The 26,943-nt window shown below is 33.9% G+C and overlaps 1 protein-coding gene across 1 annotated transcript in view; it reads right to left on the bottom strand.

The window, feature by feature from the left end:
• Positions 1 to 1,712: 1,712 nt before the first annotated feature.
• The window catches only part of UBA6 (ubiquitin like modifier activating enzyme 6), an 85,691-nt gene continuing 60,460 nt past the window's right edge, over positions 1,713 to 26,943 (bottom strand). The window contains exons 19-33 of the mRNA XM_026508984.4: positions 25,498 to 25,679; positions 24,087 to 24,192; positions 22,077 to 22,166; positions 21,889 to 21,969; positions 20,673 to 20,801; positions 18,994 to 19,045; positions 18,842 to 18,905; positions 17,795 to 17,864; positions 16,406 to 16,477; positions 13,107 to 13,224; positions 11,335 to 11,528; positions 10,397 to 10,524; positions 6,836 to 6,923; positions 6,587 to 6,681; positions 1,713 to 3,999 (exon numbers count right to left, since the gene is read on the bottom strand). Coding sequence (XP_026364769.3) covers positions 3,864 to 3,999; positions 6,587 to 6,681; positions 6,836 to 6,923; positions 10,397 to 10,524; positions 11,335 to 11,528; positions 13,107 to 13,224; positions 16,406 to 16,477; positions 17,795 to 17,864; positions 18,842 to 18,905; positions 18,994 to 19,045; positions 20,673 to 20,801; positions 21,889 to 21,969; positions 22,077 to 22,166; positions 24,087 to 24,192; positions 25,498 to 25,679 — 1,605 coding nt within the window. The 3' untranslated portion in view covers positions 1,713 to 3,863. The remainder of the gene's footprint in view (positions 4,000 to 6,586; positions 6,682 to 6,835; positions 6,924 to 10,396; positions 10,525 to 11,334; positions 11,529 to 13,106; positions 13,225 to 16,405; positions 16,478 to 17,794; positions 17,865 to 18,841; positions 18,906 to 18,993; positions 19,046 to 20,672; positions 20,802 to 21,888; positions 21,970 to 22,076; positions 22,167 to 24,086; positions 24,193 to 25,497; positions 25,680 to 26,943) is intronic.

Genomic DNA, 26,943 nt, shown 5'->3' on the forward strand with positions numbered 1-26,943 from the left:
CACAGGCTATCTCTACTGCTAAGGCAACAGTCCGTTACTGCCTAATAAAATTTAAGATGTGAATACCTATGACCAAGTAATTCCATTCCTAGGTATATACCTTAGTTGCACTAGGAAATACATACAATATGTTCATTGAGGAACTGTGATTGCCCCAAACTAAAAACATCTCATAGTCAACAGGATATATAAATAAGTTGTGGTGTATTCATGCAAAGGTAGACTACACAACAATGATGAATAAAGTGTGACTGTAAGCAACAATATGGATGATGCTCATGCTGAACGAAAGCAGCAGCCACAAAAAAAATACAGTCCGATCCCATTTACATCAAGTTCAGAAACCATCAAAAAGTAAACTATATTACTTAAGTACATGGTAGGTAGTTAACACTATAAATAAAAACTAAGAATTATCACAAAAGGTAGGATAGTGGTATTGCCAGAGAGTATGTGTAGGGAAGCTGGCTGATTGAGAAGGGGCTATGAGGGACATTTCTGGTCTGCTGTCAACGTTCTATTGATTTGACAGCTGGATACACAAGCCCTTACTTTAAAATTAATCCTTAGGGGCGCCTGGGTGGCACAGCGGTTAAGCGTCTGCCTTCGGCTCAGGGCGTGATCCCGGCGTTACGGGATCGAGCCCCACATCAGGCTCTTCCACTATGAGCCTGCTTCTTCCTCTCCCACTCCCCCTGCTTGTGTTCCCTCTCTCGCTGGCTGTCTCTATCTCTGTCGAATGAATAAATAAATAAAACCTTAAAAAAAAAAATAAAATTAATCCTTAAACTGTATATTTATATTCTATATACTCTTTTGTATACATATATTTGAATATATATTCCTCAACTTAAAAAACAAAGCTAAGAAATGGCAAGAGAAAAATGAACACTGAAAATTACCTATTAATTACTTACTCTAATCCCCACGATTTCAACTTCCTGATTTTGGTTTGGATTTGTTGCAAATAAAACAGTTAAATTCATACCTACTGACTGTATACAAAATGATTATTTACTTACAATCACAATGATTTTTTTTGTAATTTTAATTTTTGTTCATTATAATTGAATTATTACGTCAAGAGATTTTTCCTTAAGATCTCAAAAGAACAATTTTCTGTCATTTTACTAATTATAAATTATAAAAGAGTAGACTCTAAACATTGCACTTTTTTATGCCTTCTCATTGGCATCACCAGGGAGTGTTATGTTAGACAAAAAATAAAAACAAAGATATGGATCTATTTCTAAGTTCTAGCTTTCAGACAATTTAGAGGAAATTACTGATGAGTATCAAAAAAGTTTTGAACTCTAAAAAGGGATATACTTTAAGGGTGCCTGGTTGGTTCAGTTGGTACAGCATGTGACTCTTGATCTCAGGGTTGTGAGTTCAAGCCCCACATTGGGTGTGAAGCCTACTAAAAATAAAATAAAAATCTAAAAAAATGGAGTATATTTTAGATATCCCCAACCAACAGTGTGAGATTTACCAGATCTTCTAGGTTTTACACAGTCACCATTTCTCAATTGTTTTCACAGAATTTCCAGGAGCCAAAAGCACTTTGAAGTAATGTTCTTCTACACTCAATGACTGTTACATCTCCATGATTGCCAACTTGAAAATCAGAAAACACCAAAGAAACATTACTCACAAAATGAACAGCAAAACTGGAATCTCTGGAGTCAACCATGGAACAGGATTTACAAAGATACTGTCAAATTTCTTAATTTATTTTTAATAAGTAAAAAAATCACTCAGTGGTACCATACAAAATCAAATAATTTTCGCACCTGGTATTTTAATCACCAAAAGTGATCTCATGGTACAGAAATAAAACAGATAATGAAAAAAAATTGTCATTAACTTCACACCCTGGCTTTCCAGCTTAGCAGAACTACATAGAGATTAATGGCAATAACCACTACCTACAGGGGAAAAAAAAGCAATGATAAAATTGGTTTCAGGTTTAATCACAAAATGAACTTAATCCTTGTTGGTTTTGTTTATGTCTATTAAAGCACTGATCACTATAAATAAGAACTGATAGCATGTTTCCAAATTTAATTCTAAAAAGATGTGGGGATTTAGATAAAATATAAGCAGCTATTAGATCATAGTTGAGGATTACTGAATGGCTACTTGGAAAACATCAGTTACTATCATACAAAGCAAAATGAAAATGGGGAAAAGGCTTCTCACAGAAAAGTCCTTTTATTATTGCTAGCCTCAAGAGTTCTAAGCCATAGAGCTCTGAAGTTCCTGAATTCAATTTTAAGGAATTTTAAACATTATACTTGAACAAAAATTACTTATTTCAAGGGTATCCATCTCTTTTAAATTCACCCTGTCCACCTATCTTTGTCTCCAATGCAGAGTATCCTTTTATTCATTCAAATTCACCTTCTACTCCCAAATATATTTTCCCAATTGGACGATACTTTTACAAAAGAATGAAACAATACAGCTGGTTGACAAAGTAATTTCAACTATTTATAAATGAAATAAAAGGAAACTTAAGTAGAGAGTATAAAAAGATATCAAATAGGAGTAATACTGATGTAAATCTAGTCTTGAGTTTATCAAAGTACCCATTAACCGCCTGAACAGATCAGACTAAAAGCAGCTAGAGGGAAGTGACTTCCTATGGTTACAAAATGCCAACTGCTTTAGAATGCATGATAGCCTTAGAAATAAAAGAAATACTTGCTGTTTTAACCAAGTTTACAGTGTTGAGTACATTTTACATCATTTTAATGAAAGCATTTATATGAATTTTCTGTAGTATCTCCAATCAGAAAACAGAAAGTTTCTATCAGTAAAGACCTAAAAAAATAAATTTTTATCTTTGTCAATTCCCTTTCTGGGAATGCAGAATAAAATAGCATGTTTCCCTTTAAAATAAAATGTCTTTTTTCTGTCCATTAGGTTGCTGGAAGAAAAAAAATCAAGACTCAACTAGTAATGATTTTTTTTAATTTCTAGTTTTCATCTACTTCTAAGGACACTCCCTTTACAAAACCTTTTAGTCTTATATACTATGACAATCAGGTTTAGAGTTCCAAATAAATAAAATAGCCACATTAGAAGGCATATTGAAGAATCAAATGCTTAGCCATATTTACCTGTTCACATTCATGGATCCTCTAAGAGGTTGTCAGAGTTCATATAATACTGTTAACACTTAATACATTAAGTTAACGTGTCATCTGACCTACTGCTCATGGGTTACAACACTGATGCTATCAACAGAGATCCTGATTTTTGGGAGATAGTGATATTAACAAACTCCGCTTAAATTAGCAGGACAGTAAACTGTAACCGTACAATTTAAAATGGCTACTCTTCATTCACCGCTACCATCTCTCCTCTTCCCACTGGTGTTAAACTCAAAAGCCTAATTATAAGAGGTGCAGGGTGCCAAACACTATTTTTATAGAAATTGGGTCTCAAATAGTGAACAGCAACAAAAAATTCACCAAGTAAGATTAAACTTTTTGGATAGTTGCATTTGTTACTTTCAATTTCTTGATCTTTTATCTCTTCTGGTGATGGATACAATTTTTTTTCCTTCTTTTCATCCAGAGAGGCTAATACACAATTTTTTTGTAAGCATTATAAAACATCAGTCCAGTTCAAAATTGCTTGTGATCATATCCACATATAAAGCACTAGACAAGTCTAGATTATATTCCAAAACGCTTTAAAATTCTTCACTGTAGTTTTCTACTGATGTTTCCCTTAAATTAAGGCTTCATCAAAGAGAAATCCATAGTATTATGAATTGATTTTTTTTCATTCCTGAATTAAGTGCAATCTTTACAACATCAAGTAGTACTGGAGTAAATTTAAGACAACTTCTGTTAATCAGTGTCATGACTAAAATAGTATCTTACTGGAGGTCCAGGCAAATCTTCATCTCCATCAGTGTCTGGAGCAAATGACACAGTAAGATCCACATATTTCTTTTCAGTAGAAGGTTTCACAAGTTTATGCATTCTAAGAAAGATAATCAAAGACAAATAATTTGGTAAATTCTGTAAAATGAGATTTGCTGTTTAATGTTGCCCAGAGAATGTGAACCTGTGTGCCTAGACTTTACATTTATTTTTATTATTTTTATTTTTTTTTAAAGATTCTATTTATTTATTTGACAGAGAGACAGCCAGTGAGAGAGGGAACACAAGCAGGGGGAGTGGGAGAGGAAGAAGCAGGCTCATAGCAGAGGAGCCTGATGTGGGGCTCGATCCCATAATGCCGAGATCACGCCCTGAGCCTAAGGCAGATGTTTAACCTCTGTGCCACCCAGGCGCCCCTACATTTATTTTTAAATCTAACAATTCACATGCTTTCATATATTATAATTTTTCTTTACTAAAAGCTCTAAACTCAAGACATTCATTAATCTAATAGTGAATCAGTCTGGACTACTGCTAGTAGTAAAGAATATAGACCATTTGTTAAAAGATAATCTCCCCACCCACAAAACCAAAATGTAAGCACTGTTTTTTAAAAATGAATTATCTTCATATTCCCTATAAAGTGTGGATGCATCATAAATTCTTCTCAAGCCATTTCTATGTAAAGAGTAAAAAGCAAATTAGTTTCAAATCTTCAAATGCAAGCTAATCACTGCGAAAGACATTAAGTTTTACCTTTCTGTCATATCCCATGTATATCCTATTCACTAAAAAAACTACTTTGTTGTTGCTATTGTCACGGATACTGTCTCGAATCAAGTTATCATCTATATATCCTTAGATTACTAGATTAGCTTCGAGCCAGCTGTCTTCTATCTCCAATCTACTCTGCTGCCAGAATCCTCTGTAAATCTGATTTTACTTTCTTGCCTAATAATATTATATATCATATGCCACGTACCTATCTCATGCCAGACTCCGAACTATGTAATCTATTTAAACCTCAATATAGCTCTTTCCATTTTACAAAGAAATTTTGTTCCATTTATAACTTCTCATTCTTTCTACCATTTATTCTTATCATCTCATCCTTAAGTTATTCCAAATGCTGATTTCCCGAACAGATCATGAGTGCTCTTTATTAATTGTATGCTTTTGCATAAACTATTGCTTTTGCCTGATATCCATTTTCAAAAGTAGCTCAAATGAAATCTACCCTAAGAGGAAGGCATGAGTTAGTAATGCCTAAGGTATTCTGTAAAAACCTTTATTATACTAATTATTCAATTACATTTTAATGATTAACATGTCCCTTTCTCATAACAGACTGTGAACTCCTTGAGGGCACAGGCTATTTGATAAAGACGTATAATGGCAAAATAGTAACAGGAGTAAGATTTATGGGCTACCTCTCAGTTGCTATTACACTGCTAATCTTTACTATTATTTTAATGATCAATAGCTACGGGCACAATCATTCCTATTTGTGGATAGAAAACTAAGTTTCAAAAAAGTTCAGTAAGCTACTCAATATGACAAAACAAGTAGCTGGGCATGGATGTGAATCCAGGTCTTTTTGAAGCCAAGCTTGTCTAGCCACTTAATGGGTACTTTGTAAATATCTGGTAAATGAAAAATGTAATAAATGAAAAATATCATTCACAAAGTATATCATGCTGGAGATTCCAAATACTGGCCAACTTATAAAGCACTATTGTGAATTATTTGCAACAAATTTTAAATTCCACTCATCAATATGCTTCAGGACCACACATTCTTTTTTTTTTTTTTAAAGATTTTATTTATTTATTTGACAGAGAGAGACAGCCAGCGAGAGAGGGAACACAAGCAGGGGGAGTGAGAGAGGAAGAAGCAGGCTCCTAGCGGAGGAGATCCTAGCAGAACGCTGGGATCACGCCCTGAGCTGAAGGCAGACGCTTAACGACTGCGCCACCCAGGCGCCCCAGGACCGCATATTCTACTCTCATCTAGGTAGTATACAGGAAATACTATTATTAATATATTGAAGAGATACTAAGGGATCCTAATGACAAAGTAATATAAGGCAAATTAATGCATTATATGTAATAGCAATTTTTTTTTTTTAAAGTAGAGATCATTAAGCCTGGATTATAGTAATTAAAAGTGATTAATCTCATTAATTGATAATCATAGTTAAAACCTGCAAATGTCAGGGGCGCCTGGGTGGCTCAGTTGGTTAAGCGTCTGCCTTTGGCTTGGGTCATGATCCCAGGGTCCTGGGATCAAGCCCGGCATCAGGCTCCCTGCTCAGCGGGTAGCCTGCTTCTCCCTCTGTGTGCACTCTCTCATCTCTCTCTCTCTAATAAATATATACAAAAAACAAAACAAACAAGCAAAAAAACCCCCCCAAAACCCTTGCATATGTTAAAGTACCTATCATGCAGAAATTCATACAACAAATATTTTTATGCTAACTTTTATTTAATACAAGTTAACATATGTCATTTGACCTGCTGCTCATGGGTTACATCACTGATGCTATCAACAAAGATCCTGATTTTTGGGAGATGGTGCTACTAATAAACTGGTTAAATTAGCAGCGGTAAATCTATTTGATTTCCCAGTATGCATCCACCTTATGTTTTAGTTCTTGTGACTCTTCTGATGTAAGGTTTAATACTTACGTTAACTTCAATCTTTTTGCATGACCAGGCATTACAGGAACATAAAGCATCTTGACTCCCTGTACCACCATTGTTGGCTCAATTCCGTACTTCTCCTAAAAGTAAATACCCAAAAGAGAAACAATCAGAGCTATGTCCAGATATAAAGGGCTGGGTGACAATGTTTTACAACCAATAAAAAGACAGCAAATTTCTCCTAAATATTATTTATGAAAACCTCCCAACTAATGAAGTAAATAAATGTCTCACTTTGACTGCATTTATGAAATCCAAGAGGGTGAAGTCTTCTTTTCCATGTATAGTCCATCTGTCCCAAATTGTAAATGATATTCCATTTCTGTTGTAGAAAAATATTCAAAACATTTTAATATTTTTCCCTTTAGTAATAATAAAAAGCCCCATAAGTCCATTATTTGTGATTTAGCTACATAATAACACAGAGGAAAAAGAAAAATACAACTTATTTCTCCATTACACCATACAAGGTAACCACTTTTACCAGTACACCTTGTTGATCGTTCCAGTGTCTCATAATAAATCTGTGCGCCTTAACAAGAGAGTTCTCTAACGGCTGCATGGGTTTCACTGTGTGGATGTTCTAGTTCCCTATTACTGCACAGTTGGGTTGTTGCAATCTTTGGCTATGATAAACAGTGAATATCTTGATAAATATTTCATTTGAGATGAGTGCAAATGTGTCTGAAAATCTGAAATATTGCACTGATTTCCATTATGGATTATACTATTCTATATTCCTATCAGTAGTGATGTATGAGGAGAATGTTTTCTCACTCTTGCCAAAACAGGGATTTTCAAGTTTTGGATATTGCCATTTTGAAAGTGAAAAATGGAGGTCCAGGAGAACTGTTTTGCTCTGTCACATAATTTTTGGAACCAGATTCTAAATCGCATGATACATCAGTCAGACGTTATAGTGCCTTAACTCATCTGAATTAGGAAAACAGATGAAATCATAAGAAAGTACAACGCTAAATAATGTGGCAGATTAAATATTATGAGAGTTCTATGGCTAGTTTAGTCATAAATGCTTTGCCTAAAGCAAAAGAATAAAATTGGACCACTATCTTACACCATACAAAAATTAACTCAAGGGGTTCCTGACTAGCTCAGTCGGTACAGCATGTGACTCCTGATCTCGGGGTTGTAAGTCTGAGCCCCACATTGGGTGTAGAGATTACTTAAAAATAAAATTAAAAAAAATAATTAACTCAAAATGGATTAAAGACCTGCATATAAGACCCGAAACCATAAAGCTCCTATAAGAAAACACAGGTGGTAATAAAGCTTTCTCTTTTTTTTAAAAGATTTTATTTATTTATGCGACAGAGAGACAGCCAGCGAGAGAGGGAACACAGCAGGGGAGTGGGAGAGGAAGAAGCAGGCTCCCAGCGGAGGAGCCCGATGTGGGACTCGATCCCGGAACGCCGGGATCACGCCCTGAGCCGAAGGCAGACGCTTAACGACTGTGTTACGCAAGCGCCCCCAATAAAGCTTTCATGACATCAGGCTTGGTGATGGTTTTTTACATTTGGTACCAAAAGCAAAAGTAGACGAATGGGACTATATCAAACTAAAAAGCTTCTGCATAGCAAAGAAAACCATCAACAAAATGAAAAGGTAGACAACGGGGTGCTCAGCTGGTTAAGCATCTGCCTTTGGCTAGGGTCATGGTCCCAGGGTCCTGGGACTGAGCCCCACATTAGGCTCCCTGCTCAGTGGGGAGCCTGCTTTTCCCTCTCCCTCTGCCGTTCCTCCTGCTTGTGCTGTCAAATAAATAAATAAAATCTTTAAAAAAAAAAGGCAGACAAAATGAACAGTGGTTAATTGCACAAACTAATAATCTTACATAAAAGAAATCTAGAAGTAGGCAAATCAGGGATGTTCCATTTGTTTCATAAAGTTGCTAGTGATCCAGGCTTCTTGCACTCACTATTGGGAGGCAGTTTTTCATGACATTTCTACATGTCTTATGACAGCTTTTATCTAGAAGTATCTTTTCAGGGCGCCTGGGTGGCTCAGTCAGTTAAGCATCTGCCTTCAGCTCAGGTCATGATCCCAGAGTCCTGGAATTGAGTCCCATGTCAGGCTCCTGGCTCAGCGGGAAGTCTGTGTCTCTGCCCCTCCCCTGGCTCATGCTGTCTCTCTCTCTCTCTCTGTCTCTTCAATAAATAAATGAAATCTTAAAACAAAACAAAACAAAACAAAACAAAAAGAAAAACAGAAAAACAAAAAGTAGAAATATCTTTTCAGGGATTTTTTTTTCGGAATAAACAGCTTGTCTCCCTTCAGGTCAGAGGGCAGTTCTGATTCCTGGACAAGGTAATAAAGATAATGCCACTCCGCTGGGCAACAACTGGTCAGATTTGTCAGTAGTCTTTGTATAAAATCGGGGCGTTCTTAAGCTCAGTATTCCTTAGCTGTGACACAGATCTGTTGCATGTGCACTATCAACTTGGATCCTCTGCACTATCCGCATGGGACTTAAAGGGCAAGAGAAAACAGTGTAAACATGAAGCTCATGTTACCAGCTATGACAGAAGTAATAAACTGTCTGAATTAAAAAAAGAAAAGAGAAGAAAAGAAAAAAGAAAAGGCAACCTACTGAATGGAAATAGATATTTGCAAATCATGTATCTGATAAGGGGTGACTATCCAAAATATATAAAGAACTTGAAGATACACAGATGGCCAACAGGTACATGAAAAGTTGCTCAACATCACTAAACATCAGGAAAATGCAAATCAAAACCATCATGAGGTATCACCTCACACCTGCTAGAATGGCTAGTATTAAAAACAAGAAATAACAAGTGTTGGAAATAGTATGGAGGTTCCTTAAAATATTAAAAACAGAATTACCATATGATCCAGCAATTCCACTCCTGGGTATTTATCCAAAGAAAATGAAAGCAATAACTCCAAAATATATCAGCACCCCCATGTTCATTGAAGCATTATTTATAATAGCTAAGGTATTGATACAGAAACAACATGGATAAAGAAAACGTCTCTCTCTCTCTCTCACACACACACACACACAAACTATAATTCATTCATAAAAAGAAATCTTGGTATTTGGAATAATATTAGCATTATGCTAAGTGAAATAAGTTAGACAGAGAAAGACAAATAAATACCTGTATGATCTCACTTTTATGTGGAATCTTAAAAAACAAACCCTGACATTGAGCTCACAGATACAGACAACAGATTGGTAGTTGCCAAAGGTGGGGCTGGGGCATGAGCAAAATGGGTGAAAACAGTCAAACGGTTCCAGTTTATAAAATTAATCATGGGTATGTAATGTGCAGCATGGTGACTATAGTTAATAATACTATACTGTATAGTTGAAAGTTGCTAAGAGAACAGATCTTAAAAGATCTTATTACAAGGAAAAAAAGAGGCTATGGTGATGATGTTGACCGGGATTACTGTTGTGATCATGTCTTAATAACATACAGGTGTTGAGTCACTGTGTTGCACACCTGAAACTAATCTAACACATGTCAATTATTTCTGAAAGAAAGAAAGAAAGAAAGAGAAAAAGAAAAAGAAAGAAATGCTTCATGAAGATGGGATTTTGACCTAGTCTTGAAGTGATGGCAAGGATCACTATCTATGTATCTATGAAAATATATATAGATATATATATATCACTCATATTCATTCACTCATATCACATATCACTTGTATATACATGAGGAAAGGAGAGGTGAAACTACAATTTTCTCCTTTTAGAAGGTAAACATTTTATTTCATTATGCGAGAGAAATAGACCTTCATGCATACCTGATTTCCGTTCTTTTTACTTCAGATGTCTCTGTAAACACTATAATTGGAATGGCTAAGTTAAGGAAACAATTTTTGTAAGCCTCAAATGGATAGCCACCAGCTACCTTGATCATCTCCAACGCAACCTAGATAAAAAGAAGGTGATCTGAGTATAAAGAGCCCAAACCTATTCATGACTTTAAATGCATCTACTTAATTTTCCTAAATTCTTCTCAAGCATTTCTCTGTAAAGAGTAAAAGCAGTTACTAGGTTGAAATAGTAGGAATTTCTTATAAATCTGTCCACTTTTAGCATATCTTATACTTTCAAACTTTTCACCTGTTCTATATGCGGTGAGCAAAGTTATTAAAAAAATTATTTGGGTCATGTCATCTTCCTATTTTGGAAGATAGCATAACTCAAGAAATACAATAGTCTAAAACAATTTAATATACGGGCAGATAATTACACAGCTTCTAAGTATAACACTATAGTACAGCAAAGCAACCAGGGCCAGCCTAAAGATTCTGAATCATTAAGGAAAGATTAAATTGTAAGAAATCTGCATCACTAACAGGAATTACATTTTTTAAGGCAAAGAACTAAAATCCAATACAATCAAAGAGCAACCATTAGAGCAATTCGTCTTATTCAAGAAAAATACAGTACCTGCTTTATATGGAGGATACAAGAATGATTAAGAGGATTTACTGCTTATAAGAAAAATTATACTGTCTTGACACAGGTTAATTTTATGTTAAAATGTCTTTATGTCTGTAAAGCTTCAAAATGTGGACTACCTTATTTTCAGAAATATTGAACTTTAAAATGTAAGATCAATATGGATCCCTCCCTCTCTAAGATCTCTGAGTGACTGGCTGGGGTGGTACAATGGGGAAAACAGGTTAAGAGACAATGAAAAGATATATTTCCATTCAAAGAATAATAAACTCACCAAGCCAGAAACCGCAGCAGTGGATGTTGCTATAGCAGGTATAATTTTACCAGCTATGCGCTTTGTTTTGAAACGGTCAGCTGGTTCAATGCTATACATTTTTGCACGAAGGTTTGATGCAGCTGTAATGAAGTCTATGTGTCCGTTACGATCATCATCTTTTTCAAATGAAAGCACTGCCATCTGAAGATCACCTGATCACAACCAAAAAAATAAAGTTTTGTAGTAATTTGTAAAGGTTTTATTAGGTAAAAAGCAATCTGGATTCACTATTCTTAAATATTCCTTTATGTTTTAAATGACTGAAATACAATAGAAAAATCCAGGAAAATGAAGTTATTGAAGGATACGAAAATGATGGCTTTGGTATCACTGAATCAGAGAAGTTTCTATACCAAAAATAATCTAAAACATGGAAAATAAGAAAGCTATGTACCTCATCTGATAGTAAGCTGTTTATGAATAAAACTGTTAACACTGGGTAGTGTTCTAAAGTTGATTCCATAAATACTACTGTGAAACATTTTGCCTCTGATAACTAAGTACAGAGTAAGTTAATCTAATAAAAATATGTATCAGTTTGGAATATTTCTAGATTACTGTTTCTCAAAAACCATTCTGTAGATAGGTGTAGTTTTATCTGTTATGAAATGAGAAAGAAATGGAATTTTTTCTAGAATTGTAATGATTAAATTAACATATTTATATTTTATTTACAAAATAAATAGTTGGCTAACCTAGGTTCTTTTTTCCAGAATTTTAGTGGTTTGTGCATAAATATCCTGAAAGTCTGGAAACTGCTGATTTATGTAATAAAAGATGGTGAGCAGGTCTAAAAAATAAGCAAATGGCTCTGATTTTAAAGAATACAAGTTCGGTTTCCTTATGTTTAAAACCATTTAACAAGGATGTATACAGGTCAAGTTGTATTCCCCTTGTATAACTATGGAGACTAATAAGCCAGAAAGAAATCTGTCAATGGTTTTTTATCCTAGAGTGACTTCACTGGGTCTAAGTGTTAGTCTATATAGGAACTCCATTTTTTTTTTTTTTTAAAGATTTTATTTATTTATTCGACAGAGATAGAGACAGCCAGTGAGAGAGGGAACACAAGTAGGGGGAGTGGGAGAGGAAGAAGCAGGCTCATAGTGGAAGAACCTGATGTGGGGCTCGATCCCGTAACGCCGGGATCACGCCCTGAGCCGAAGGCAGATGCTTAACTGCTGTGCCACCCAGGCGCCCCGGAACTCCATTTTTTTTTAAAGTATTTTTTTTTTTTAAAGATTTTATTTATTGGACAGAAACACAGCGACATAGAACACCAGCAGGGGGAGTGGGAGAGGGAGAAGCAGGCTTCCCGTGGAGCAGGGAGTCCGATGCAGGGCTTGATCCCAGGATCCTGGGATCATGACCTGAGCCGAAGGCAGACGCTTAACAACTGAGCCACCCAGGTGCCCCAGGAACTCCATTTTTTTTGCTCATTATGTTGGCCATGAGTTAAAAAGGATTCTACACAGTAGAATCTTAAGGACTAAACCAATCAGAACGACAATAAAGCAGACTTACATTTCAGCAACAGATGGTAGAGCAAGGGTTAAAAAAATAATTTAGTCACAGTTAAAGATGAACAGTGACTTTCATATGATCATGAAATCAACTAACATCATTATTATTATAGTTATTATTTAGTCCCATAAGCTTTTGGGTATAGAGTTTATTGAAAATAAAAATTCCCTCCAGTTCAAAGCATTTTTATAAAGATTTCCCCTTACTTGTGGTAGCTTTATTAGATGAAATAGCCTTTTCTAGTTGGAAAACAGCATTCCTCTCATCTTCACTGCTAATAGGAACATGGTCTGGTTTCCTTGCAGTTTCATCTGTTTGAACAACCTTTAAATACATGGACATATATTCCTTAATGTTATCATATCCTGTACCTAAGTTTGATTACCATATACGTTTTACCAAATAAGTCACACAGATACTCCCTCTATCTAGTTTAATCACATTATTTTTTATATATGTTTTTAAATCACTGAAATATACCAAAAATCCAGGAAAGTGAAGTTATTGAAAGATAGGAAAATGATGGCTTTGATATCACTAAATCAGGGTATGGAGCCTAATACAGGGCTCGAACTCACAATCGTGAGATCAAGACCTGAGCCCAGATTAAAAGTCAGATACTTGTGACTCATGAGTCACCAGGTGTCCCTAGTTTAATCACATTATTAATCATTATGGTCCAATGTATTTTACACCTTCCATTGTTAAGTAATATGTTATTTATGTATTTGTTTTATTATCTATCTCCTCACACTGATATGTAAACTCTTAGAACAGGGATCTTTATCTTTTTTTATTTTTTTTTAAGATTTTTATTTATTCAACAGAGAGGGACAGCCAGCCAGAGAGGGAACACAAGCAGGGGGAGTGGGAGAGGAAGAAGAAGGCTCCCAGCGGAACAGCCTGATGTGGGGCTCGATCCCAGAACGCTGGGATCCCGCCCTGAACCGAAGGCAGATGCTTAACGACTGCGCCACCCAGGCGCCCCATGGGATCTTTATCTTGTTCACTGAGAGAACTTCAATATATTTAAAACAAATTTGCTTGTGTTAAAATATTCACTGAATAGTTTATAAGAACTGTGTTCATATAGATCTCTTTTAAAATTCCACAGCAGAATGAAGTTAGTATTAATAGTCTACAATTCTGACAAATCTACCTCAAACCAAATTGCATAGCTCTAACTACTGCAGAGCTATTTTCTGTCTCCAAAGAAATCCATAAAATACATAATGGGGCATCCTTTAAATATTTATTGATTGCTGACAAGAAGCTGTTTCCTAACGAATATGTCTTCCTTCATATAGATGCATGCTTAGAGCAGAACATCTAAATAATTTATCTTTAAGAAATTACTCATTAGACATTCTGCAAGGGCAGTAAAGTTAATATTTTCAAACCAAAAAAATATCTATATCATCACAAATTAAAAATACTATTTCTTTGTATAGTACACATTCAACTTGTGTTTTTACAGATTAAGTGTTCTTATAAGTATTTAAGAAATAGTAAAGAGTCAAGGAAGCAGAAACTTTTATTTGCCAGAATGTCTAGTTGATATTTTTGGCATCTGTTAACTGTAAGTGCTAGACTCTGAAGTTTCAGTGTGAGTTGCTTCAGGGAGTTGTGAAAAGCTCAAAATTCATGTTAAAACTAAAACTGCAGCTAAATTGCTCAGGATAATTTATTACCCCAAAACTTTGATAGAGAAAGAAGCAATTCACACCTTAAAACATTGAAGAGCAATAAAGAGTAGTAAGGATATTCATACATGTTTCTTTGGCCTCTGTCTAGCAGTTCTGTCTACTAGGAACATGTGCTGGGAACCTTCTCTTTAAAAAAATTATTTGAATAGAGTTGATACACAATATTACATTACTTTCAGGTGTACAACACAGTGATTCAATTTCTCCATAAGTCATGCTGTGCTCACTGCAAGTGTAACTACCATCTACCACCAAACAATGCTATTACAGTATCATTGACTATATTCCCTATGCTGTGCCTTTTATTTCCTTGACCTACTCATTCCATAACTGGAAACTCCTTTATATAGGAATTCTGTTTACCTTTCTGTTCTTTTACTCTTGATAAGCTACAAGTCATGAACATTTCATTCAGCACACCCATTTACTTGTACAATATCAAACAGTTACAAATTTTCCTTTTTCCTGAAAGTGCAGAGTGGAAGACTGCACATACCACTTCCTGCTTGAATTTTATAGGGAGGCAATCACTATTCCATATTTTTCAATACAGCTAGAGGGTAAGGGGAACAAAAGACTGTTTTGTAGATGATTTTTAGAGTGTATAAAAAGGTATATAATGAGCATGTGAAAAATAAAAATACTTAGTATTTTCAAACTTTCCTATTTACCCTACCTAAATTTCATGTTGCATCTTTATTAATACTCCTTATCTCTTTTTCCTTCCAACATATTTGCCCAGCAAAATCCCAACCCTAGTTATATCCAATTTTCCAGCTATTTTCCAGCAGCACCCCGGCATTTTAAATGCCTTTTTTCCCCAGACACATTTAGTATAAATACATTAAGTGGATTAACAGTAAGTGGACTCTCAGTGCTGTCTCAAAATTCTACCTCATCTTCTAGTAAGTAACTTTCCCATTCCTCTGAGCAATTATTTCACACCTTTTTTCCTCTGTTCAAACTTCCTTTAACTTCTCCTCCTCCTCATCCTGGAGCGATTAAGCATGCTTCTTATTTCAACTAAGAAAATAACAAGCTTTTTTCTCTTACACTCCAATTCTAATCCCTTTCAAATCCTGTCAGGACTATTACAACATATACAAGAATCCAATCCCTTATCACAAATTACCTGTTACCTACTACTTCATTCAAAACACCATCATCGTTTGCCTATAACCTCCTAAGAGCTTTTCATGATTCCTCTCTCATGTCCCGTATAATCATTCTTAACACAACAGCCAGAGTCATCCTTTTAAATATAAGCCAGACTGTGTCCTCTGCTTAAAATCATTCACTGGATTATCTCATAATAAAACATTAAGTACTTATCATAACCCCAAATATCTCTCCTATCTCACTGTCTACCACTCTTCTTGCATATTCTCCTTCAGAAAAATCCTGGCCTTCAATGTCTTTCAAGGCCTTTCTCTGAACTTGTTATTGTTTGTGTTTAACCACATAATAGCATGGTTCACTCTATCATTTCCTTCAGCCTTCTGCTCAATTGGTACTATATCAGAGAGGCTTTCCCCTTTAGCCCACATAAAAATTACAACAGCTCCATCACCTTTTATTTCTTTTCCTTGTTTTATTTCTAGTTCTTAGCACTATGCCCATATTGCAGTATTATATAACAGCATTTTTTTTTAATAGTCCACTTCTGGCCCAATAGAATATAACTTCCATAAGAACAAGACTTTTGTTGAGTTCACTGTGGGATTCTCCCGGTTTAGAATGGGACTTGATAAAAGTAAAAGTTCAATAACTACTTGCTGTGAATAAATTTCTAAACATACCTTGTTAGAAGGTTTGAATTCTTGAATCTTTACTTCAGAAAGAATATTCAAGAGGGCATCTGCTGATAAGTCCTGTTTTTTTAAAGAGTAATTTTATGAACAAACATCTTTTAAATTCTGAATTCTAAAGCTAAAAAATCCTAAAAAGGTCCTTTATCATACTAAACTATTTGAATCATTTATCATCGGACCATTTAGACCACATCGACTTGTGACATTTACCCTTATTCTATAAAATGCCATTCAAAAAGGGTGGGAGGCAGGGGTGGTGTGTACGAAAAATTACTTATTAGTCAACAAACTTGAAATCTTAGTTCTTCCCATAAATTTTTAAAAAGGTAGTTTTAGGGCTAGTTGTATCAGACTGAGTGCTCTGGGATTAGGGACTATCTTGTCATTGTTTTATAAAGTTCCCTGCACAAAGTTATACTCAATAAATACTGACTCCATAAATAAAATACATAAATAAATGGAATTCATATCTTTGGAAGCAGGAAAATATTTAAATGGTTCAAGATGAACTTAGATGAATTCAAGGCTATCAGATCTATATTCATTATTAAGAAGCTGCTTAGGATAAACCGAGACATACTGTTTTTGAGGTCACCTATATTCTTATCACAAAATTGTCACTCTTCTTACAAAGAATACCAGACTGAATGGCAGTATTTTAACCAGTCATTTATGGTATATTTTATCATTAACTCCAAAAAGGATTAATTTACATAGGCATTTTTATCTGGGTCCAAAAGAGCCAGTGTTAATTATGACTCTGGTTCCTATTTCCCCATTCAGCCTACCTAAAAGTATAGCAATTTATTTGGCTCTATTTTGTATCTGTGAGGAAAAAAAATCACGAATGCAGATCTGCCTCTCAATTAAACTGTATGAGACCCTTTATATGTTAGTCGATAAAGATGATGTCTGAGGGAATAGGTAGGATAAGGGTTAAGAAATGTCAATATGGGAAAGCATTTTAAATTTCCTGAAATTTGAAGATATAAGTTGTTATCACAAAATAAATCAAATGTTAACAAAGAGAATCTCTAAGGAATATTTAAAAATTGCTATGAAATCGTTCACTTTGGGTTTTCAGAATAATTATGATAATTGAAGCTAAAAGGTTAAAAATGTTTTAAAAATAAAAACAAGCCTTACAAACACTTGTTTCATTCCTTTAGAAAGAAAAAATCTGACTTTCCTCTACTTAGTAATGCTGCTACAAGATTTTAGCTTCTGCTATGTTAGAGTGGACAATACAACAAAACAAAGTTTACATCAAAGAACGATTCTTGTAACATAACATATTTTGATCACGCAATTAGCTGGTAGGTCACCGAATTTTTTCCTGGTTTTGTATCACTTCCTAGAGCTTGAAGGTTATCTTACCTCTTCTGTAAATGGAATGCAATAGACTGCAGCATATAGTTTTGCAGCATTTAGAAGAAAACTGAAGTGCCTTTTGAAATTAAAAAATAAGGCAAAGTGTCAATGCACAGTTTCAAAGATGTTTAATTCAGTTTCAAAGATGTTTAATTCATCAAAAACCATAGCCTTTGAAATGTTTAGAAAAATAATCACAAAACTTTGTTATAGGAATATTTAAAAGTTAGGCAATGAAGTTCTGGTTTAGACCAAAGAAATTACAGAAGCTATAAGAAACATTAGATGTTTATCCTTCTTAGTACAAATATTTAGGAAATGATCATGACTACTTTGGGGAGAGGAGTGGTGAAAGTAGAAAAATTAAACTAGTGAAAGATTCGTTTTAACTCATAAAAAAATTAGAAATTTGGTTTTAAAGAACATACGGTAGGTTCAAATTAAGCAAATGAAGTTTGTTTAAAAACACAAATAAGGTAAGTTTTATAAGAGAAGCAGTCAGGATAAGGTGACTGGAAGCCTAACATAAGCATCACATGAGAAAACTAAATGGGAGCTATTTGTTGAAAGGAAGGTTAACAAACTGTTTAATTGGAATACATACATATAAGTATAGGGGTGTGTGTGTGCATAAATGTCTATATAAACATTAAATACTTTGAAAATTAATTTGAGATAATTTAGGGAGATATTCAGTAGTAATCACCCCCCCTCCCCCAAACTAAAGTTTCTTAAATACTGGCTTCATTTAATAGGAAAACATTTGTTGTCGTTTTATGGTTTTTGCTTATGGATAAATTCAAAGAGGTTAACACTTGGTTTCACTTCAGATAAAAATAATGAAGTTATTTTACCATTTGAACAAATAGATTCATGTATGTGTGGGGAGAAGGACTGTGGCTGGCTTTGTTGGCCAGACCTAATACGCTAACTCTTAGGATAACAGGGATGCAAATACATTTCCAGAGCCTGAGGTTTTCACCCTGCAATGTAAACTGATAGTTAAGAAATTTACAATAGAGGCGGCATATAAAACTGCATAAAAATACTTACAAAGGTTCATTTAAATCAAATTTTAATGGAGAAGGCGGCCTCTTTGGTGATTGCCAAAACAAACCTAACAAAAGATACAGATATTATTTTCATTATAGGGACCTAGTAATAAATTATATTAAATGTTCTTCTCAACACTTGGTCACACTTACTGCCATCTTTTAATCGTGTGTCTAGAGGAAAACAGTGAAGAAGTTGAAGAGCCTAAAGAAAAAAAATCAATTAAAAAAATCACTACTTAATATTATGAGATTAAAAAAAATCAAAATGCATAAAAAGATACATAGTGAAGCCTCCAGCTACCCCTGTACTCTATCCTTCTCCTGTCATTGCCCTCCCCATGTGGAATAAGCTCTATTGTTATTTTTTATCAACACTTATAGTTTTTTCCTTTTTTTGCATCTACAGCAAACATGAATATACATTATCAGTTTTTACACAAACAGTGGCATATTTTACATATCATTCTGCTTCTTTCAAAGAACTAATTTAAAATAAAAACAAAACCAGTAAAAATATACAGTATTTCATATTTTGAAATGATAAATGATAAATGATGTTTGAGATTTGCTTCAAAACCATCTGGAGAGGGTATATTAGGGAGGGTATATAAATGAAACAAGATTATCTACAAGTTGATAAATGTTAAACCTGGGTGACAGATTCGTGAAAATTAGGTGGGGGTTCATGATACTATTTTTTCCACTTTCTATGGTTGAATTTTTCCATAATAAAAAAGCTTAAAAAAAAAGTACAAAAGGTAAGGATTAAAAAGAGTTCTTAGATTTTGAAACAAGGGGTCATTGATAATTATGGTAAAATTAATTTGAATAGGAGTGGGGAAAGAAGACACATTTATTGGATGAGGAAGCAGCAACAGTAAGTATAAGGCCACTTTTCTAAGCAGCAGAGCCAAGAAAGAAGTGAAAAGCAAGGATAAGTGTAATCAAAATACTTTTTAAAAAAGATGACTTTATATTCTGATAGGTAAGAACCTAAAGAGAGGGAGAGACTCGAGAGTGCAGGACACATCCTAGCAACTGTAAGTAATGGGAGATAAGAATAACAGCTAATATGTAGTGAGTACTCATGGGCTAGGTTCTTATCAAAATGCTTTGCATGTATTCACTTATTTGATCCTCACACTACCCTATGAATTACGCACCACTTTATTATCCCCATTTTACAAATGAGGAAAGAGACGTAAAACAGACATAAGATGTGATTTTTGGGTATTGGTGGGCAAGGCAAAATTCAACAAAATTTCTTATTGAACATATCTATTTTGTCAGCTTCTTGCTTTATTCTGAACAACAAACTTCTTTTAGACTACTGGTGAAATGTATTCCTTATACTCCAAAGGGAACCCCTATCTGAAACCGAATTTTGCATATAGAAAGACAAGGATCAAGTAAATGTATGACTGACAAACCAATGGGTGGGGTTTAAGTGCATTTTATTTTTTAAGATTTTATTTATTTGACAGAGAGAGACAGCCAGCGAGAGAGGGAACACAAGCAGGGGGAGTGGGAGAGGAAGAAGCAGGCTCCTAGCGGAGAAGCCTGATGTGGGGCTCGATCCCAGAACGCCGGGATCACGCTCTGAGACGAAGGCAGACGCTCAACAAATGTGCCACCCAGGCGCCCCTAAGTGCATTCTTTTAACATTCAAAGACAAATAGCTGTGTGCTCTCCATTTGTTTTCACTTAACTTACCACTTACTTCTGAAAAGATTCCCAAAAGAGCAGATGTTTGGTCTAGTGAAATTAATTTGGTAGCAATTAAATGCACCAAGCTCATCTCTTCTTAATGTTTTATAATGCATACTTACCTTATGGTTAAAATATTTTTCAAACTTTAATCTTGCTAATTCTACACACTGGGACCAATTTCTAGGTCTTCTGCTAAGTAACTTAATAACTTGAAAACAGCCTTCTAAACTGTGTCCAGTTTGTATCTTCTAGAATGAGAGGAAAAAAAAAAAAACAAACCAAAATAAATACATTTCCAATTAAACACACAACACCCACCTACCCACCCATATCATTCCCAGGAAGTATTAGCCAAAGTCTGAAGTGCCAGCTCATGTGAACTATGATTTTAATTTTTTCACCATGAGCTCCTTATCCCTGTCTTTTTCTTCTCCCCCTTTCTTTCTTTTTTTTAGAGGGAGAATGGGAAAAGAGAGCACATGAAATTTTAACTGTAGTTTCTTTTCTTTTTTGGAGGTCATTCCAACAAAATTTACTGAGCAACAACTGTGTGCCCAACACTGGGAATATGGTGGTGACCCAGATGGCCATATCACATCCATAATCTTAAAACTAACACTGGAATAAGTACTCTGAAATAAGTGTGATGCTCAGAGACATTCTAATAGAAAATCTTGCTTTCTACACCAAGAAATCAGAAAAGCTCCCAAGAAAGAAACATTTAGGGCTAGTAGGTAGAAGATGGGAGGAAGAGTGTGGAGGCAGAGGGAACGGGGTGTAGTTTCTCATCGGACAAGTTATCCTTATGTCTTGTTGGCTATAAGTTGTTAGTACTACATATGTACTTAATATAAGAAGTGCTCATGAATAATAATTTCTACTAAAAAGTTAGCCTGTTTAGTATAGGAATAAAGAAAAGCATGAAAACATCTTTAAAGTTGTCCTCATCATGAGAGTTTTAAGTCTCAGAGATTACTTTCCACTCATGAAATTTTCACTAGAACTCACCTCAGTTTCTTTCCAAAGAGTTTAGCAAGCTATTTATTATTTTATTATTATGACATCTTTGTTAGGTTGAACCGTATGAATTTCTGTTCTGTAGGTCAACCATGATCAAATATTGGAAATTCTACATAGTTCATACAAACTGAAAAAAGGGGTCATTTGTGACTTGCTAATTTCAAGATTCCTCATACACTTATGTATAATAATGATGCTATAATCTTATAACCTAATCTTTCTTTAAGGAGGTAAAATAAACTATTTATAAGCAATTTGCAAATAAGATTACACTGAGAGAGTGTTGAGATTATATTAAAATGTATTGATTTTTACCTGTAAGACTTCTTCTGCAGATGGATAGGTTTGCCAAAATTTGTTAAACAATGAAGGCTTGTGGGAAAAGGAGCTTTCAAACTATAAAGGAGAAAAAGAAAAATGGTTACAAATAGAAGTCTGTTTAAAAACTGGAAATATCTTGTCTACTTCAAAAAAAAACTTTTTGAAATAAAGATCTTTATTACCTTATCTCTTGCCCACTGTATAGTATGTTCAATAGCAGCTGGAAAGGATTTTAGAGTACAAAATGGTATTTCCTCTTCTGGGGGATCCCGCTAATTTATAAAATATGACAACAGATAGTTAAGAAGAGCAATGGCAATTTTTCATTGATTGAATATGAGTTTTAAGACCATTAAAAAATAAAATGGAATAATATGAATCCAACACTTTTATATCTTCTTTCTCCTAGGCAAATAAGAGGAAAAATGGATTCTTTTGACACTTAACCCATTTGTTAACAGCAATGTAACAAAAACCATGAATTTTATATAACTTATTATTTGTGCACTTATTTGATACCAATGGTACTTATAGCAGGCTCCCATATGTAATTAAATTTTTTCTCCAAGAATCAAGCTGAATTGAAAACTTTACAACATTCCCTACTTTGAAAAGTAATTCAAGAATCCCCAAAGCAGTGCACAGCATACCATGAGTTTCTTTCTCCATGGAGAAAAAGTTTAGAAGCAGGGATCATATGTCCTTGATGCTTAGTATAGTTTCTTACAGAAAGTGTATATTAAATAAACAACAAATAAAAAAGAATGAAATCTTGCCATTGCAATGACATGGATAGAGCTAGAGAGTATGCTAAGTGAAATAAATCATTCAGAGAAAGATAAATACCATATGATTTCACTCATATGTGAAATTTAAGAAATGAAACAAAGGGGAAAAAAAAGATAGACAAACCAAGAAACAGACTCTTAACTATAGAGAACAAACTGATGGCTACCAGAGGGGATGGGGATGGGAGGATGGGTGAAATAGGTGATGGGGATTAAGCAGAGCACTTGGATGAGCACAGGGTGTTGTATGGAAATGTTGTACACCTGAAACTAATATTACACTGTATGTTAACTGGAATTTTAAAAAAACTTAAAAAAACAAATAAAATTTAAAAAATTAAATTAAAAAATTAAAAAAATAAAAAGAACTTTCAAAAAAGAAAGAAAAAAGAAACAGCAAGTGTCTATGTTGTCTCATGTAAAAAAATACCATTAAAAAGACCCATTTTCTATTACAGGGTACATTTGGCTTAGGCTTATTGGTTTAACTAATCTTAAATGACTTACTTTATCTCTTTTTACTTAGAGATTTATATTTCAGTTTGTTCATATGAAATACCGTAAAATATTTTTAAACCAAAGCGGGAAGCCAGAGGAGAATTCTATTTTTCCTGAGTATAAAGTCAGAGGATATAGGAAAAGGCTTGGGAATAATGTGGTAGAATGACAGAATCAAGCATTCTTTATTCTGAAAATCTTGCAATATGCCCTCAGCATATCATGATTTTCTCTAATTTCCTTCAAATTAAACTTATAAAATTTGTCTACTATAATGTTTTTACTAAACTTCTGACTTCATGAGAATAAATGGGAAAACAAATTTTATAAATATTTAAAAATTTTACTAAAGCAAACATAACTATTAAAGTGATAATTACACTTGTAAAAAAATTTCTTTTTTCCATTTTACAATTTGGGTTGGTCTTTTTTAAAATTCTAAAGCCAACAATTATTTCCTACACCAGTATTTTTCAAATTTGGCAGTATATCAAAATCACTTGTAGAGGTTAAAAAAAATTACATCTATATGCCTTATATTTATAGATAGATGGCTTGGTTCCTCCCATGGATCAACTGAGTGAGGTCTTCAGTAAGATTTTGGGTGGGTCAGTTCAAAGGTTGTTAGAAAACCAATTAAGCACCTCTAAGAAATAAACAGTGAACATAAGAATAAGACTGCAAAAAAGGCCTGAAACAAAATTTTGATGATTTAAAAAAATAAGTTCAACTCTCTTTAAAAAAATGCATATGCACATGTGTATGGAAATTACTGACAGATTGATTAACAGACAGATTAGGAAAGCTAAATCAAATGTGCCAACTAATGAAGAGAAAAAAATGAGATATAAAAATTATGAGATATAAAGAAGAGAGACATATATTTCAAAATGTCAGTTCACTTACATGACTATTATAGGATTCAGTTAAATGAGGTACAATAACTTCAGTGTGTCCCTTAGTGCCCATTGTTCCAGAATCTAAGAGGGGTCGTAGATTTGCTAAGCAACGGCTATTTGAAAAGATAAGAGGTAACAAACATTTAAGTGAGCAATAACAATGCAAGCAGAGGACCTCTTACCACCTTCTGTTAATCATTTCACACACTGATCACTTCTTGAAGGTAATATCAAGACACAGATATGTTACCACCAAATAATGCATTTATCATTTCTGTCCCCCTCCTTCCACAAATTTTGTTACTCAACCTAGTGATTTTTGTCTGTTCTGTCTTCTTCTACTACTACTGCTAGATTTTGGGCTTCAACTTTCTTTTACTCTAGGCTAACTCTTAACTTAGGTAGTGCCCTTTCTTGTCTTGCTTTCTACTTCTTCTTTGGTTATCTGCTGACTACAAGTTCTGTCCTACTGTATCTTCTCAATGTTCTCTTTATCTCAAACAATATTAACTTCTTTCTTAATACTTATAATACCTATATTCTACATACTTTAATTTCTTAAAGTTTTTATTCTTCCTTTCTCTGCCTAAGATAACAAACTTTCAACTACACTCTCCACTGGCAAATTTTTCTATTCATAAATCTCCTCTAGAACTCTAACATTAAAAAAGTCATACAAAGATGTTAAGAAAAATTATGTAAGATGTACACGTTATAGTCACTTATTCATCTACTTATTTAACAACTATTTACTGAATGACATATGTTGGGCACTGAGGATACAGTGATAGGAAACTAAATGGTCCCTGAATAAATGATTTAGTGAGGAAACAAATATTAATTAAATAAGTGTATCAATAAAAATAAGCACTGTAATGGAAAAAAAAAAGAGTGCTTGAAAGATTACCATAGAAGCATCTACAGAATTTAGTGGTTAAAGAAAGTCTGCTTGAATAAAGACATTTAGGATGAAACTCAAAGTTCCGAAGAAAAAGAAAAAAAAAAACAAAATGAAACCAGGTAGATTTGGGGTCAGGATTTTTAGAACAAGATAAGCATAATTTCCTGAGTCTGAAGGACAGTATGTACAAGTTTCTAAGGTGAAAAAGTGTTGTATGCCTTATAAGAACTGAAAGAAGGAATGTGTAGCTGGAATGAGGTGAGCCAGCAAAGACAGGTAAATTTTAAGCTAGAGTGGTAGACAGATGGCAGACACTCTATGAAAAACATTCAGGCCATGTAAAGATTTTTAGTTTTATCCTAGGTACAATGGGAAATCATAAGAAGGATTTGGGCTTGAGAACTACAACAGAAACACAAAGAATGATCAGAAAATTGGGTAACTTTTCAATAAATAGGTGTTGAAAAAAGTGAAAACAAAGAAAAAATTTTTATGAACCTGAATTTCAAGAACATACCTGTCTACATATCTCCTGGCTTCCACATTATCTAATGCTGTAATAATTATGTCTTGTTTAGTATAGAACTCATCATTGTAAATAGCCTCAGTGGCCGGACATACTTTGTTCAAGTGTGCATCTATCTTTAATTGAGGATTTATTTTCAGGGTTGCATCAGCAGCAGTATAGCTTTTAGGTTTCTAAACAAATAACAAATAAAAACAGAAGAAATAAATGTTAAATAGAAAAGCTAGACCACGATTGAACTTACACATTTTTTATATGAGAGTAAAGTAATGAGACCAACTTTCATTGTTAGTTTGTGGAAATTAAATTCATTGTAGTCACATTACATTTAATAATCCACGGTAGTCTGAATAATTAACACATTATTAATTGAAATCTAAACAACCTCTATTTTAGCCATGTGCTTTAGAGTTCTTAAAATATCAGTTATTAAAAGTACGTTTTTCCTAGTATTAAGGTTTGAACTTGCTAAGTGCCTAGAAAAAAATAACACATTCAGTAAAATATTAGCAATCCTAACTCTGCAGAAAATGAGCTCTCAGAGGTATGGGAAGTTAACACTTTGGTACTGAAATCTTACAAATATATTACTAGTTCTGGATGGAAATATTTTAAAAACTATTATATATGTTTCAGTTTTATAAGAGTCCCCCCTAACACGTTTTTACTTCTCAGTGCTGTTAAGTACACAAATTGTAAATTTGTCAGAACTCAGAATAAAAATAAACAGGACTTAAAAGTTCTTCTACAAGTAAAATGCACACAGTGAATGAATTGTGTGACATACATTTTGGTTCCCAATAGATGCTGTTAATTTTTTTTGTATTTGGATAAGTGAGGCAATTATGCCACCTGCTTTAGTAGTTTCTTCTGTTGATGACATTCCTTAAGATTATCAATGGGTTGTTGGACGATAAATTGCAAAAACATTTTTAAAGTAAAAGCAAATATGTTTCACTGACTAAAATGCTTCTTTTCTTAAATATTTTGACCTCTATAAAAGAAGACCGAAAACCAGCATTATTTTACAATAAAGAGGATGTTAAATAGTCAAGACCAAAAAGCAAAAAATTCTTAAGTGCTAAACTTCACCTATTTTGTAATAAAGACTCCAAAAAGACAGTGCCAAATGTGTGATCTATTAAAACTTTAAATTAGGAAATCTGACTTCTGCATCCTTAATTTCTAGGATTAAATATGTACATACGCCTTGATTATAAAATGAAAAAATACTTCCAATGATTCACAACTTAGATTTTCTATCCAAAATCAATGCAAAAACCAATTTTTATATTAAAAAATAATTTTATATTTGTCCCAAATGTCATTCCCAATATTTGATAATTTGAGAGAGTCTAATAATATAAAAACACATTAAGCTTGTTCAAGCACTATTTTCTATTTAAAAAAGTAAACTCTCTTTTTTGTATAACACAA

This window comes from Ursus arctos, unplaced genomic scaffold (genome assembly GCF_023065955.2).
Source record: "Ursus arctos isolate Adak ecotype North America unplaced genomic scaffold, UrsArc2.0 scaffold_9, whole genome shotgun sequence".
Taxonomy (NCBI): Eukaryota; Metazoa; Chordata; class Mammalia; order Carnivora; family Ursidae; genus Ursus; species Ursus arctos.